This window comes from Mobula hypostoma, chromosome 12 (assembly GCF_963921235.1).
Source record: "Mobula hypostoma chromosome 12, sMobHyp1.1, whole genome shotgun sequence".
Taxonomy (NCBI): Eukaryota; Metazoa; Chordata; class Chondrichthyes; order Myliobatiformes; family Myliobatidae; genus Mobula; species Mobula hypostoma.
The window spans coordinates 74,300,995-74,318,367 of record NC_086108.1 but is presented as its reverse complement, the minus strand read 5'-3'; the positions used below and the strand labels follow the sequence as shown (position 1 = coordinate 74,318,367).

General features: G+C 38.8%; 1 protein-coding gene across 4 annotated transcripts in view; it reads right to left on the bottom strand.

Annotated features, from left to right (window-relative positions):
- Positions 1 to 17,373, bottom strand: part of gpbp1l1 (GC-rich promoter binding protein 1-like 1) — a 78,809-nt gene that overhangs the window by 5,321 nt on the left and 56,115 nt on the right. For 3 of the 4 annotated variants that reach the window (XM_063064408.1, XM_063064409.1, XM_063064410.1), the window contains exons 7-9: positions 14,834 to 15,021; positions 4,532 to 4,675; positions 1,970 to 2,125 (exon numbers count right to left, since the gene is read on the bottom strand). In XM_063064408.1, coding sequence (XP_062920478.1) covers positions 1,970 to 2,125; positions 4,532 to 4,675; positions 14,834 to 15,021 — 488 coding nt within the window. The remainder of the gene's footprint in view (positions 1 to 1,969; positions 2,126 to 4,531; positions 4,676 to 14,833; positions 15,022 to 17,373) is intronic. The other variant, XM_063064411.1, reaches the window with a different exon arrangement.

The window sequence follows — 17,373 nt, the reverse complement described above, 5'->3', positions numbered from 1 at the left end:
CCTTAAGATGATATTTATATGGTTCTATAATCCAGATGAATAACCTAGAGACATGGACTAAAAATCTAGGAACCCAAATTCATATCTCATTATGCCAGCTGTAGAACTTAAATACATTTAATTCTCTAGAATTTGGGAAGAAAACAAGCAGTTAGTAACAACTACAAAAACTGCTATGCTGTTGTAGAGATCCATATGGTTTGCTAATGATCTACATCCTAGCATCTTAATCTCATAGGTACTACATATGATGCCAGAACAAATAGTAGGGCTAAAACTAAACCCCCTCTGAAATGGACTTGCAAGTCACTCAACTGTACTGCACTGCTAACTTCAAACAAAAAAAAATGTTTTAATCGACCTAGACTCCTAATTTAGAAATACCAAAGTTGTCCCTGGTCTACCTATGTTGCAAAGTCCTCTTCACCATCATCTGGGGCCTCATGCCCAAATTGCAAGCAGTCTCAAGGAATAATCAAACAACAGTGGACACAATCACAGAATTATACCTTTCATTCAAGGTGCCAATCCACTCCACCACAGATCCCCTTACTAGGTATGCAGACAGGAGACACTAGCCCTTGCCACACTCCAAAAACCAATCCATAGAGTTATATTGCATAGAAACAGTTCTGCCTACCACAACTGTGCCAAATTTCATGCCCATCTATATTAATCTAATTTGTTTGCATTAACTCTCTACCCCCAAATAATTCACCTGTTAAGATGCCTCAAATGTTGTTGCCTTTTCTACCTTTAACACTTCCTTTCACAGTTCATTCCAGATACCAATTACACTTCGTGCAAAGAATTTACCTCCCATATCTCCTTTAAATATCTTCCCTCGCAGCTTACATCTTTGCCCTCTAATTTCAGACATCCTTGCTATGGGAAAGATACTGACCTTCCATCCCATCTATGCCCCTCATAATGTTATGCACCCTTAACACATCCCTTCTCACTCTCCTTCACACCAGGAAAATAAGACCAAGCTTATCCAATTTCTCCCTCCAGTTCAGACAATATCATTGTGCATCTTTTTTGCACCACCTCATGGCATCAGAAATATTAGCAAGGAAACTTTCTGATTACCATCTAAGATCTTCCCTCATTAATAAATCAATACTACTCCACGATCAGCAAAACTTAGGAGCACCACTGCATATTCTAATTGTTACAGAATGTACAAGGAGTGGGGAACATTATGGCTTATGAGAGTGGCTTGGTAGCATTACCATTGCCTTGGCTGGCTGTGTCCCGATGGATACCAATGCCAGACTAAGTCTGTAACATACAGTGAGTGAAATAAGACAAGGAGTCCTCACAAACCACCTACGGCCCATGTTCCTGCCCACAAAATCACTGAAAGTAACCAGTGCACAAGCTTTAGATGCTATCTGTACCCTCCTTCATGGTGTACTGCACTACAACTGCATCAAATGGAATAGAATTACAACAGATCTACCATCTGATAACTGAGCATTGAGATAAATCAGCATCAATACACATGGTCACCTAAATAACCTGCATATCCATCACTCATCCACTATCATGAAACCAGGGATCAACTCCAATTCACTGAGGTATGCCGTGAAGTGCCAGTTCAGGGAAGTTGCACTGCAGCATGGTATGTACAGTAGCATCCAAATCCAGAGTCAAGCAATATCAGCATGACGAGGTATGGCTGAAGCTCTGCTATTCTACCTCATCTTGGTCTGAATGATGGAGGCAATAAATATATTGACCACTTTCAGCCAAAAGTACCAAACCTGTGATACATCATGACCCCCACTATCACAGCAGCCAAACTTTGGCCAGGCGAGTTCCTTCACATGACCTTAAGTAATGGCTAAGAGTGCTGGAAACAGGCAAGGTTGTGGGACCAGAAAACTCCATTACCTACTCGATCCCAAGCCAGGTTGTCCCAACAAATACTACATATTAAATGAAAATCTGTTATTTCACTAACTTCTAATTTGTTGAAATCTCTGTGTTCTGAGATTTCACCATTCCGGTCATCTTTTAATCCTTTCAGAAACTCGCTCTTCTTGTCAGTCTTCACACGAGTCATTTTTATTAGTCGACTCGTATTCATCTCGATAGGAGGAGTGGTGCTTGAAGGAGTCTGGAAATAAAACAATGTGAAGGCCACACTCAGTACAAAAGACATTAATTTTACTCCTGTTAAGATCACTAAAATATACTGTATGTATTTTCAAACAATTATCATTCAAAGTTGAAGATGCATACATCATACACAACTGTCAATTCCTGAATCATTTAAAAATGCATTTCAAAATTTATACCATCAGCATGGGGGATTAAAAGTTTTGATTAGCAATGCTATTTTAACAGAGGTACAAAGTACATTCATCTGATTTCATAAACTCCAAATTTAATTTTGTTCCCGTGAAGAATTTTGCAAGCATTGTAACCAAAAGTTCAAAAGTTTCATCAAAATGTCATAGTGAATATTTAAGACAGGAATGATGCTCCAGCAGACAAGTACATACACCACAGGGTTACGTTAAATTTTCAAGTCAGCTTTAAGACACTTAGAACAGGGGTCCCCAACCTTTTTTTGCACTGCGGACTGGTTTAATATTGACAATATCCTTGCAGACCGGCCGACCGGGGGTGGTATTCAAGTAGGGTTAAACTCACCTCAACATGTCTTTTACAGTTAGGGTTACCAACTTCTCACTCCCAAATAAGGGACAAAAGTAGCAGTCAAATCCCGGAACACTTTACACCAGGAAAGACTACCATGACCATGAAGCCTTGCGTGGGCACCTGTGTGCGCATGCGTGATGTGCGCATGCACATACATGCCAATTTTTTTTCCACAATCGGTTCTGCCTTCATCTTCCCGACTACACTGTACATACATTATTTCTACTTTATATAGGCTGTGTATTTATCATATCATTCCTGCTTTTACTATATGTTAAAGTGTTATTTATTTTCGGTTTTATGTGTTAATTTGGTATGATTTGGTAGGTTATTTTTTGGGTCCGGGAACGCTCAAGAATTTTTTCCATATAAATTAATGGTAATTGCTTCTTCGCTTTACGCCATTTCGGCACGAAAGCTTTCATAGGAACGCTCTACCTTAGCGGGGAAATACGGGACAAGGGCGGTCCCATATGGGACAAACCTATTTAGACCAATATACGGGATGTCCTGGCAAATACTGGACAGTTAGCAACCCTATGTTCAAGTTCAACAGTGCGTGACAGGGAATGAGGAAAGGTGCAGCTGACTCATATTGTTTCCTCGCGGCCCGGTAGCACATGCTTTGCAGCCCGATGGTTGGGGACCGCTGACATAGAAAATCAATGCAGGAGGTAGAAGCATGACAAATGCGAGATCTTTAAAATGAAATGAAATCTAACAGTAGATACAGATAACCTGTTTCCTTTGGTAAAAACCCTCTGGAAGAGAACTTAAAAACAAGAGGACAAATCTTAAAATGTATGTTCCCTCATTTAGAAGTGAAATCATGATGCACTTACTCAGCTAAAACCTGGAACTTTCTATGATGTAGCGTCAATTAAAATTCTCAAAATGTGTTATATTTTTGGTAGGTTTAGATATCAAGGGATATGGAACTTAAATGAAACAAAGGCCCAGGTTAGCCATAACGCAAATGAGTGAATGACTCCACTCTTACTTTGTTACATTACCAAGTATGAAGCTGTTGACATAAAAGCAATCTTAAAACATGGATAAAATAACACTTCCCTTCCATACTTTGCACTTAAAGCAATAGCAGTGCAAACTCCCATCATTTCACATACAGACAAATTACTCTTTGGAGTAAAAGGCGCACAATAATAAAAATTCAGAATACGCTCGTGATTAGATTTCCACGGTGGCTCTATTGCCCCGCTGAGGCCACACTCATGTCAGAGAAGCAATACCTTGCATTCCACCTGGGTAGCCACCAACCTGATGGCATGCACATCAATTTCTCGAATTTCTAGTAATTGCACCCCTCCGCCCCACTTTCATCATTTCCATTCCCCTCTCTCACCTCATGTTCTTACCTGCCCATCACGTCCCTCTGATTCTTCCCTTTCTTCCATGGCCTTCAATCCTCTATCAGATTCCTCCTTCTCCAGCCCTCTATCTCTTTCACCCAACAGCTCTTTACTTCACCCCTTCCCCCTCCCGGTTTCACCTATCACCTACCACTTTGCATTTCTACCTCCCGTCCCCCCACCTTCTTGATTCGAACTCATGTTTTTTCCAGTCCTGATGAAGGCTCTTAGCCCAAAACATCTACTATTTACTCCTTTCAACAGATGCTGCCTGGGTTGCTGAGCTCCTCCAGCACTTCGTGTGTGTTGCTTGGATTTCCAGCTTATGCACATTTTCTTGTCGACCAGCTTTCCATAATTGGGTAATTTCAGAATTCTAGCTAGATTAGAATTTCCAAGGCAATCTTCAAAACACATTGCCATTTTGAGATAAAGAAAATAAATAACAATATTGTGCAGTGTTAAGAAAACTTTCATTATTATCATACCTCTTTCGGAGAGATGTGACAAGAACTGCTACTAAACTGTGCTGGAGGTTTGATCATTGCAATAGGGCTTGTGAATGCTGAATCTTGGCCAGAGAAATGCAAGCCAGGTTTGTTCTCCCTTCCAGTAGATTTCCATGGACCTTGCTATATTTGAAAACACATGGGGAAAAAAGTAATTCTATTAATTTTCTGAGCACAAGATTACATAAACTTTGAAGACTTGAAGGATTCCATGAAAATCAGTAAGTCTTAAAGAATGACCACCAAATTGCTGGACATGGCAAATATATGGTAGGAAACCTTTGGACCTTTAATACATTTTCATCTTTACCTTCACATAAATATACATGAATTACAGCAAATTATTCAAACATACTACAAAAAGTATCTGAAAGAGATTCTCATAACATAATCAATGTTTTGTACAGGCCATCTCCACGTTGCAAAGGATTTTATTCTGAAGAACAGATGGTAACTTGAATTTCTCACAATACGTGGGAGACGATCGCAAAAACAGCTGAACAGGAGAGTGAGTAGCAGCCAGCCAGCCTCACTGACTCAGCCACCGTTTAATTAAATTGCGCGGGGGGGGGAGGGGGGGAGTTTGGGAGATGGGAGAGAAAGCATGTGGAAATGCAGTGTTCTCAGTGCAAACCCATCCCCATCCACTCCACTGCTTATAAATTTCGGTGTTTAAAACTCAGGCTGCACCTGCAGGGATTTAATTAGGAATACAAGATGAAAAAATGCTGATCAATATTTACATTAATTTGTCTACAGTTTCTTCTAGTACCTGCTTTTGCCCAATGGGAAGAAAAACATAAGCTGGGGTTGGTGAAGGAAATACTGGACAATTTGTGTACCTTTTGCAACTTCACAAAGAAATACATTGTAAAAGTCACTATTCATGATTTAACAAGTATTTATTCATTTTTTTCACCGGAATTTCAACAAGTTTTTTTGTTTCAAAATAAATATGCCTATGTAAAACACAGTTGAGGGAAAACTATGCAAGGTAATTAATTATCCATTTCCATAGCTTACGTACATTGTCTTTCTGATATTAAATGCCACACCTACATTTAAATGAGAGAACACGAGTAGTGGTGTATTTAAAAACAATCAAAAGCTTACAGAATACAACATCAATTTGACGCTTTGTAAAACTTTATCACCTTCAATACAAAATAATTTATTCAACAGGATGAGAATATAGGAAGGAGCTAAAAATTAAGCAATAAGACCAATGAGAAGTGAATAAATTATTTGAAAGCACCATAGATTGTTGAATTTGTTCTGGAAAATGATGGCTGAAAAATGCATGATTGACATACTCTGTTTACAAATTACAGTATAAATGAGAGTCATCATCATCATCATCATCAGGTGCCATGCCCAATGCCCAGTTTGAGCTTTGACTGCCATGGTCCACACACTCCTGTTTCGGGTCAAGCAGATCAATTCATTGGTATTCACTTCCAGTTCCCTGGCTGCTGTCTCCATCACCATTTGTCTTTGCCTTCATTTTGCTTTCTTCCCTTCAACCTTTCCCATAATTACTGTGCATTCTAACTCCTCTTTCCTAATCACATGTTCAATGAAGTTACGTTGCCTTTTCATGACCTCATACATTATTTCTCTTTTCGTGCTTGCTCTGTTCACGACATCCTCATTGAATAGTCATTTCATCTTTGCATCCTCCTCAAAAACCACATCTCTGCGCCTTTATGAGAATGAAGAATATACTGACAACACTAAACTAGGCATGACAACCCGCCTCAGAGTACTGAAATAAATGAGAGTACAAGTTTTAATAAAGGAGGATAGGAGTGCAGAACTGGAAAAAATCTGAATCTGTAAATTTAATTGAATTCAGAAGTTAAACCAGTTGCAGTGAGTATCAATCCAGATTGTTGAATGTTCATCTACAGAACACAGTACAGAAACTCTCAAATCTAGAATTCAAATGGAATGAGTAAACATTAAGGAATATACATCAAAGTTGCTTGAATTTCCAGCATCTGCAGAATTCCTGTTGTAAACATTAAGGAATAATCAATTTTGAATAAATTAATATCTGGAGAACAGGAAGAAAATGTGGAAATCTAATTGCAGGATGTAACAAATATACATTTTCACAAGTGCATTCAATAAAAATAATACATTCAAAAATAGCACAAAATCAGACAATTGGACCAAATAATCCATGAGCTCCCATTTTAATTTTGTGTCCTCCATTCCCTTTCTTGATTAGTCATTTCAGCTACGTGTCTGCAAACAGCACTTTCTAATGTAGAGAAATATTTCTTCAATTACCTGATTGGTTAATACATATGTCTTTGCTCTCTTAGTCCTCTTTCATGCAACAGTTTCTAGTCAATCAAACCTGGTTACAGATCTTCCTTCAGAATCAAGGCCTAGACAAGCTAATCTTGCCTGACAGCTACATCTTCACAATTTTGAACTATTTCTGCCTAGTTTTATTTTGATGATCAGTTCAAAATTCTTTTATTGCTTAAAGAGCTGACACAAGAACTTCAAATGTGACCGAGTCAATGTTAAAATATTGATCTAATCCTGTAGACAAGAATTTGCTTACAAGATTTAACTCACTGATATAATGATATTTCCTAGTTTATGCATGTGGGGTTTCAAATTGTGTTTCTCTCGTCTGCAGATCTGTTCCAGTTTTCCTGCATTTTGATGCAAGTTGTAGCATTATTAAATCACACCGCCCTCCAGGTATCATTTACAACTTTTCAATTTCTGACACCAGATTAACATCATCTATCTACTGCACTATTTTTATATTTCTTATTGTAACCTATAGTAATTTGTGTATTGCGCTATAAACTCTTGCCACAAAACAATAAATTCCATGACATATGCCAGAGAAAATAAACCTGATTCTGACATCATTACCTATCATTCTCAGTTGCAGAAAATTTACTTAACTCTCGTTGTTTTGTCCAAATTTCTAATACCTTTTGTAATCTGGTATGATCTTGATTCTCAGGATGCCTTAAATACTGTATTTTCCTTGTCCAGCATATTTTTCCCCCAAAGGATAGAGTTGAATACCTTTAAAAAGTTTATTTTTCAATAAAAATTTATATTCAATAGCCAAAAGTTTTGTTGTTTTCTTTTTAATTTAAATTTTCAGCTGTGGACATTGCTGTTAAACTGCCAATTCAAGTTACCACAAGGTGGTGCTGATGAGCTTGCTTCTTTAATATTAATTTTATACTTGATAGAATTGTGGGACTTGCCAGACTACCTTGGAGGGAGATTAGGTCATACATTTCAGTTTGGAAATTGTACCAAGTGAAACAAAATAATTTTGGAAATTTTCTAACATCTATTTCAGGGATAATGTCCAAGAGGATTATCAACCTAAATGGTGTAGAAATCAGAAAATCAGAAAACAATAGGAAGAGAATGTTTTGTCTTGAAATACATTCTTTGATTATACAGTACAACCAAGAATAAACATTACTGAATAGTATTACAACAGCAACTAAACCAATTTGCAAAAGTTAAAATAGGTAATGCCAAAGGCTACAGTAAACAAACCAAGTGAAAATCCAACAAGTACAGCACATACTGGGATATCTATTAACTCAAGATTATTTAATAGAACAAGTATAACAGATGAAGTACATATTATATAGGCATTAGATTTTTATCTGATGTAGGTTTACATCTTTAGATTTCAAGATAAATCAGGCATTGTTGTAGAGTAAAACACACAGAGACCAAGATGTTATGGGATTTGAAAAGATGTCACCAATAATAATAAATGTTACACAATCACAGAATGAAATATTGGTCATGGTGCTGTGCTCAGCTACTGTCCAGATTTCCCGCTATCTCCATTTGCTGATAACCAGATGAGATGATGGCTAAATGCACATCAAGAATGGACGAATATGAACATTCATCAAGATGGTGCCAAGCTGTAAACTCCATTGAGTTGTGGCTCAGAAGTGTTTTTTAAAAATTGTTTTTTAGGTTCAGAAGGATGGTTTTAGGGACAGAGGGGAGCTAAGGGTCAGGTTAGAATTTAGGGACTAGGATGTGGGGGAGTTAGAGGTTAGGCCAGAGTATACATCTATACTCTCTGTTCAAAGGTCAATGACCTCAGAACCCAGAAAACATTTATTGACACAAGGAAAGTGAGGGAAATCACATGAGCTTCAGTTGCAACTTGAAAGATGTAATTTGTCATGCAAGGTTTGAAACAAATGGTTTATTTCCCTGAAGCCCACCAGTCTGGTCATTGGAAACACCAAAATCACCAAGCCTGTTAATCAATTACTTCACTTTTAGAATAAGCTTTAAAACACCAGTGGCAATGCCAAAAATCTTTAAGACTTGTTCCCTGCTAAGTCACCTCCCCTTCACATGACCAACCACATCATTGCTGCACTAACTTCCTCCAAAAACATTTAAAATTGGCTGCAATCAAATCCACAAGGTCTTACATATTAATTGCCAGAATTGTGATATAAAGATCTTTACTCCACAGATTTCACTGACACACAATAGAATGACAGTAGATGAGCTACTCCTCTCGACTGCTCAGTGTGTCTTCTTCTGAAATGGCAGGTCATCATTTTAAAGTATTATTTTTACCCTGCATCCTCTCCAGTTAAGAAAATTCTGCAGCAGTTGTAAATTCCCCGAGCAAGAAGTGTTTGTTTAGGTTGCTAGATAGATTGTTTAAGAGATTATGCCTTCCTCATATTTTTTAATTAGCCTCCTCATACTCCACATGGAAAGAGTTTGAGGTGATCAAGACCATCCAGCATGGTCCGCAATCTTGAGTAGACAAGGGCCATGGATCCAGTAACATAGAAACATAGAAAACCTACAGCACAATACAGGCCCTTTGGCCCACAAAGCTGTGCCGACAATTTTTTTCTGAGCTCCATGTACCTGTCCAGGAGTCTCTTACAAGACCCTATTGTATCCGCCTCCACCACGGTAGCCCATTCCACACACTCATCACTCTCTGCGTAAAAAACTTACCCTTGACATCTCCTCTATACCTACGCCCATGCACCTTAAAAGTGTGCCCTCTCGTGCTAGCCATTTCAGCCCTGGGAAAAAGCCTCCGACTATTCACACGATCAATGCCTCTCATCATCTCAGACACCTCTATCAGGTCACCTCTCATCCTCTGTCGCTCCAAGGAAAAAAGACCGAGTTCACTCAAACTATTCTCATGAGGGATGCTCCCCAATCCAGGGAACATCCTTGTAAACCTCCTCTCCACCCTTTCTATGGTTTCCACATTCTTTCTGTAGAGAGGCGACCAGAACTGAACACAGTACTCCAAGTGGGGTCTGACCAGAGTCCTATATAGCTGCAACATTACCTCTCGGCTCCTAAACTCAATCCCACGATTGATGAAGGCCAAAGCACTGTATGCTTTCTTAACCACAGAGTCAACCTGTGCAGCAGCTTTGTCAGGACAGACAAAGGGTCTCGGCCTGAAACGTCAACTGTACCTCTTCCTAGAGATGCTGCCTGGCCTGCTGTGTTCACCAGCAACTTTGATGTGTGTCCCCTTGCATCCCATGCCTTCTTACTTTCTCAGTAAGCCTTGCATGGGGTACTTTGTCAAATGACTTGCTGAAATCCATATACACTACATCTACTGCTCTACCTTCATCAATGTGTTTAGTCACATCCTCAAAAAATTCAATCAGGCTCATAAGTCATGACCTGCCTTTCACAAAGCCATGCTGACTATTCCTAATCATATTATGCCTCTCCAAATGTTGATAAATCCTGCCTTTCAGGATCTTTTCCATCAACTTACCAACCACTGAAATAAGACTCACTGGTGTATAATTTCCTGGATCATCTCTACTACCTTTCTTGAATAATGGAACAACATCCACAACCCTCCAATCTTCCGGAACCTCTCCCATCTCCATTGATGATGCAAAGATCATCGCCAGAGGCTTAGCAACCTCCTTCCTCGTCTCCCACAGTAGCCTGGGGTACATCTAGTCCAGTCCCGGTGACTTATCCCAATTGATACTTTCCAAAAGCTCCTGCAATCATCTTTCTTAATATCTACATGCTCAAGCTTTTCAGTCCGCTGTAAGTCATCCCTGCATCCCCAAGATCCTTTTCCATAGCGAATACTGAGCAAAGTACGCATTAAGTACCTCTGCTACCTCCTCCAGTTCCATACACGCTTTTCCACTGTCACACTTGATTGGTCCTATTCTCTTACGTCTTATCCTCTTGCCCTTCACATACTTGTAGAATGCCTTGGGGTTTTCCTTAATCCTGTCCACCAAGGCCTTCTCATGGCCCTTTCTGGCTCTCCTAATTTCTTTCTTAAGCTCCTTCCTGCTAGCCTTATAATCTTCTAGATCTCTATCATTACCTAGTTTTTTGAACCTTTCATAAGCTCTTTCCTTCTTGACTAGATTTACAACAGCCTTTGTACACCACAGTTCCTGTACCCTACCATCCTTTCCGTCTCACTGAAACGTACCTGTGCAGAATTGCACGCAAATATCCCTTCAACATTTGCCACATTTCTTCCGTACATTTCCCTGAGAACATCTGTTCCCAATTTATGCTTCCAAGTTCCTGCCTGATAGCCTCATATTTCCCCTTACTCCAATTAAACGCTTTCACAACTTGTCTGTTCCTATCCCTCTCCGATGCTATGGTAAAGGAGACAGAATTGTGATCACTATCTCCAAAATGCTCTCCCACTGAAAGATCTAACACCTGACTAGGTTCATTTCCCAATACCAGATCAACTACAGCCTCTCCTCTTGTAGGCTTACCTACCTATTGTGTCAAGAAACATTTTTGACCACACCTAACAAACTCCACCCCATCTAAACCCCTCACTCTAGGAACATGCCAATTTATATTTGGGAAATTAAAATCTCCCACCACGACAACCCTGTTATTATCATATCTTTCGAGAATCTGTCTCCCTATCTTCTCCTCGATGTCCCTATTACTATTGGGATGCTTATAAAAAAACACCCAGTAGAGTTACTGACCCCTTCCTCTTCCTAACTTCCACCCATAGTAGACAATCCCTTCATGTCTTCCTCCTTTTCTGCAGTAAGTTGATAAGGAACTTACATTTCATCAAGGTAGTTTTAAAAACCAAAAGGTACTGTACTTCAAACATTTCCTCACAAAGCAGGTTGTGATAGCATGCTGGCAATACTGAATTTTGCCTCTGACATGTGCCTTTTTTTTATTCTGCCGACATTTAACAGCCCACTTAAAAACACTACCATTAGAAGGTGCATTATAGAAAAATTCCATAAGCTTTTTCTTAATTGACCTTCAGCAGGACATAACTTTTCATATTCAGTTACCACACTTATCACAAAATCTCCATCAATTGGAAGTTCAAATGTCATGGCAAATAATGCAGTTTACTTTCATAACAGGTTTTATAAATTGCTATGCATTTTGCTGATCAGCAACAATCAATTAAGCTTCATCCATTTTTCATTTGCAATTTCATTAAAATTAAAATATTTAGCGCTGTACTCTTCAGGTCAAATTCCTTTGGAAACACAATTATACTTGTACAAATAAACTAACTTCATCCTTTAAAGCAGTATTTTTTCAACCATCTTTTGAGACGTCAAAGTTCACAGCTGATTTTTCATTCTTATTTTTCATGATTTTCTCCTGCACTGGTACATTCTTGATCTGGGTGACTTTGCAGTTTCCAGTGCTTTTCCATCTATGTAAAAATTAGGTGAATTGCCAATAACCTTTAACAATGTTACTTCAGAGTCATTAGCAGTGAAATCCTTTAAATTGAATGATTCAATGAGCAATAAACAGACTTAAACCAGAGTCTTGCATAGTTAATAACATAAGGCAGAAGAAAATATTAATAAGGTTGTCAGTTGTGCAACACGGGTCATGGGCTTATCAGCCAGCAGAAGCAAACTCCCAATATCCAACTCTTCAAATATAATGCATTTAATTTTTTCATCTTTCAAGAAGATAGACTCAATTACTACACAAAGCCTTCTCTATTCTCAAGCTAGATGAATGTAGTTTGAATGATCTGGAGGGTTTGAATGGTGGATACAAGAGAATAGGTCTGTTTGATGAGTCTAGAGCTAAAGGGTAGAACATTCACAGTCAAGACAATTTTAAGTTTCTTCATATAAAAGGCAACGATCTTCACTACTTTGAAATATTGTAAGGACTCAGGCATTGAAAATATTCATATCAGATCAGTAGATTTCTGGACACTGAAGGAATAGAAGGTTACAAATGGCTGGCGAATATTTTGAGGAAGTTCTTCAGCTAAGAGCTTGTTGAATGGTAGTGGTGACTCAAGAGGCTGAATGGGGTACTCTCCCTCCTGGTCCACAATCTTGGGATAGTCATTTCAAGCCAGAAATCATTGGTAAAGCATCTACATAGAACTGTTGTTTGATTTTAGATAATGAATCTTGTATTACCACTAATCCTGCAATAGTGCCATAAGAAGCATGCAAACCTTTCATTTATGAATGATGCCAGATATTATATTCTTGTATAAAGTACAAGGAACAATGGTGACACAGTGTGGAGTACAAGGATTCAAGTTCAAGATCAAATTTATTGTCATTTCAACATGATTTCAGCCAAACAAACAATGCTCCTTCAGGCCAGGGTGCACAACACAGTACATATAACTCACAAACAACACGGGAAGTAATAGTACTACAAGTAAATTAACGAATAAAAAGGTGCATTTACAACACAAGTTAAAAAGTGAACAGTATAATGCTACTGGCGCTATAAACGTGGTGAAAGCTGGTGGTGGTAGGGAATTCAGTAGTTGCACAGCCTGGGGGAAGAAGTTGTTTCCCATCCCAACAGTACTTGTCCTAATGCCACATTATGGTTAGAGGGCAAGGCTTACAGAACACCTTATGATACTTAGAAAATAGTTGCACAACATTACTGAAAAACTATCTATCAGATCTATACATGCTAGAAGGGGTTAAAACAAGTGGATATTAAAGACTAAACTTGACCCAGCAGAAAATCTACTTGTATATAAAGAGGTACAGTCAGTATATATGACTGCATTACAAAGTAAAAAGCTAGAACCTCTCCTGTATCCTGAATGAAAATTAAATGAAACTATTTAACCTTCGTCACCTGATACTCATTCTCGGCGGTTACTGAAACGGTACTTATATTTACAGTCCTGTCAAACATTTACTCCAAGTAGAACATACAGGGTTAATGGTAAGGCACTGAGGAGTGCAGTGGAACAGAGGGATCTGGGAATACAGATACAAAATTCCCTAAAAGTGGCGTCACAGGTAGATAAGGTCGTAAAGAGAGCTTTTGGTACATTGGCCTTTATTAATCTAAGTATTGAGTATAAGAGCTGGAATGTTATGATGAGGTTGTATAAGGCATTGGTGAGGCCGAATCTCGAGTATTGTGTTCAGTTTTGGTCACCAAATTACAGGTAGGATATAAATAAGATTGAAAGAGTGCAGAGAAGGTTTACAAGGATGTTGCCGGGACTTGAGAAACTCAGTTACAGAGACAGGTTGAATAGGTTAGGACTTTATTCCCTGGAGCGTAGAAGAATGAGGGGAGATTTGATAGAGGTATATAAAATTATGATGGGTATAGATAGAGTGAATGCAAGCAGGCTTTTTCCACTGAGGCAAGGGGAGAAAAAGACCAGAGGACATGGGTTAAGGGTGAGGGGGGAAAAGTTTAAAGGGAACATTGGGGGGGCTTCTTCACACAGAGAGTGGTGGGAGTATGGAATGAGCTGCCAGACGAGGTGGTAAATGCGGGTTCTTTTTTAACATTTAAGAATAAATTGGACAGATACATGGCTGGGAGGTGTATGGAGGGATATGGTCTGTGTGCAGGTCAGTGGGACTAGGCAGAAAATGGTTCGGCACAGCCAAGAAGGGCCAAAAGGCCTGTTTCTGTGCTGTAGTTTCTATGGTTCTATAAATTATAATATTGCAGATTACACTCCATGAATTATTATTACAGTTACCTTCATCCAGAATACGTGAAAACATCTTCTGGAATGGGGTTTAATAAGTTGAAAATATTATGCCAAATGCAATTTTACAAGAAACACAGAACACTTAGTTAATCAACTGTGAAGATGAAATAAAATCAAATTCAGAATTCATAGAAAATTACTAGTTCATTATCCAATTTTTTTTAAATGTTCATCTTCACAATTACCTTCATTTCAGAGCTTAGCAGGCCTTTTAAAAATTTACATAAAAAAGAAACACACTACCTTACCTTTGTGGGAGGAGCTGTAGGCTTCGGTATCAGATTTTTGTAAACACTTGGGCTTGCAGTGTTTTTGTTGCCACTTGAAAGATGATTTCCTGAGGAAGAAAAGCTTGTTGAGAATATTGGTTCCTCTTTCAAAACTTTTTTGATGACCAGCATCTTGGAAACAGGCTGCTTGGCACTTGGAGGATTTTCTGGATTCATATGGATAAAGAATTTTGAAAAATTGTTTTATCTTTTTAATTTTTTATGATTTCAAACATAAAAACATGTAATTTCTATTCTTATGTAAAATCTTCTGCATTAACTGTGAATGATTCCAGAAATGCTCAGCTGTGTTCAATGCAATGTTGAAGGGCAGGCAACAAGCTTCACTGAAACAACATTATCTAATGCACTTCACATGTACCAGTGGTAATAAGGTTAAGATTCACACACACCTCAGAAACTTGAGTACAATTCTAAGATAGTCACTGAAAATCCAAAGGAAATTATCATTCCTTCAGCACCCTCTTAGATCCAGAAATTAGATATCAATTAAGGTCAGTGTAAACCTTGTGGTTTTCCAAATACTTGAGATGATTCTTCTGTCACAATAATAACAACAAGATGAATTACATTATCAAATAGGATTCGTGAACATTTAAACCAAATCGTAGAGCAAAACAGCATACAAATGGGCCTTTTGACCTAACTTATCCGTGCCGACCAGAATTCCCATCCTTATGAGTCCCATTTGCTGCATTTGGCGAAAATCCCTCCTTTCTTTCTATGTTCCCAACCAGTGTTTCTTCCATGTTGTTGTGCTTATATAATAAAATCAACTCCATTCAATTCACCTCATCAGTGCCCTCATGATTTATACACATATACCAGGTGAACGAGTAGTCTTTGGGGTACTGCAAGTCTGTGTCTTCGCATGCTTGAGTGCTCGGTGGTAGGTGTCGATGCTTTATTTTTGCTGGTGGAGAGAGGGGGATAGTTGCTTGCTGCTGCTTATGTGTGGGGGGGCAGCTGGGGGGAACTTTGGGGTTCTAACATTTAACTGTCATTTAATCTTTGGGGGCACTTCTCTGTTTTTGTGGATGGTTTCGAAGAAAAAGCATTTCAGGATGTATATTGTATACATTTCTCTGACATTAAATGTACCTTTGAAAAACCTTTGACCATCACTCTCCCACAGTGTCCAACATTCAAGGAATAAAGTCCTAGCCTGCCCAACCTTTCCCTTTAACTCAGGCCTTCAATCGATCCTGTATATTATATATTGTTAAGCAGCCTCATGTGTGGCATCTTGTCAAAGGCCTTCTGAAAATCCAAGTAAGCACATTTACTGTCTCTCCATTGTCTACCTTGCCTGTTATTTCTTTAACATATTACAACAAATCTGTCAGGAAAGATGTCACCTGAAGGAAACCAAGCTGACTTTGGCCTATTTTATCATGTGCCTCCCCCTGAAACTTCATCCTCAATAATGCACTCCAACATCTTCACAACCACTGAAGTCAGGCTAACTGGCCTATAATTTCCTTTCTTCTAATTCCTTCCCTTCTTGAAGACTGAAGTGACATTTGCAATTTTCTGGTCTTCCAGAACAATTCTAGAAACTTGAATTATTAATACCTCCACAATCTCTTCAGCTCCATCTTTCAGAACCCTAGGGTATAGTCCATCCATCTGGTCCAGGTGCCTCATCTACCTTCAGACCTTTCAGCTTCCTAAGCACCTTCTCTCAGTAACAAATACACTCACTTCTACTCCGACGCTAAATTTGGTGGCATGCTGCTAGTGTCTTCCACAGTGAAAACTGATGCAAGGTGCAAAAGAATTATCAAGTTCATCTACCATTTCTTTGTCCCCCATTACTCCCTCTCCAGCATCATTTTCCAGTGGTCCAATATCCACTCTAACCTCCCTTTTACTCCTTATACATCTGAAAATATGTTGGTATCCTCTTTTATACCACTGGCCTGCTTACATTCATATTTCAACTTTTCTCTCCTCATGGCTCTTTCTTAAATTGCCTTCTGTTGGTTTTTAAAAGTTTCTCAATCTTCTAACTTCCCACTAATTTTTGCTGTATTAGGTTTCAATAGGTACACTTAATGTCAGAGAAATGTATACGATATACATCCTGAAATTCTTTTTCTTTGCAAACATCCACGAAAACAGAGTGCCCCAAGGAATGAATGACAGTTAAATGTTAGAACCCCAAAGCCTCCCCCCCAGCTCCCCCTCCCACACACAAGCAGCAGCAAAGCAATGGCACCCCCAGCAAAAAAAAGCATTGGCGACCCCCACCAAGTACTCAAGCGTGCAGCAAAGCATCAATAAAGACACAGACTTGCAGTACCTCAAAGACTAATCACTCACCCGATATTCAACATTATATGTACCCTCTTTTGTTTTTATACTGTCTTTGACTTTCCTTGTCAGCCATGGTTGCCTCGTCCTCCCTTTAGAATATGACTTTTCCATTGGGATGCATCTGTGCTGCACCTTCCAAATTAACCCCAGAAATTCCAGCCATTTCTGTTCCATCATCA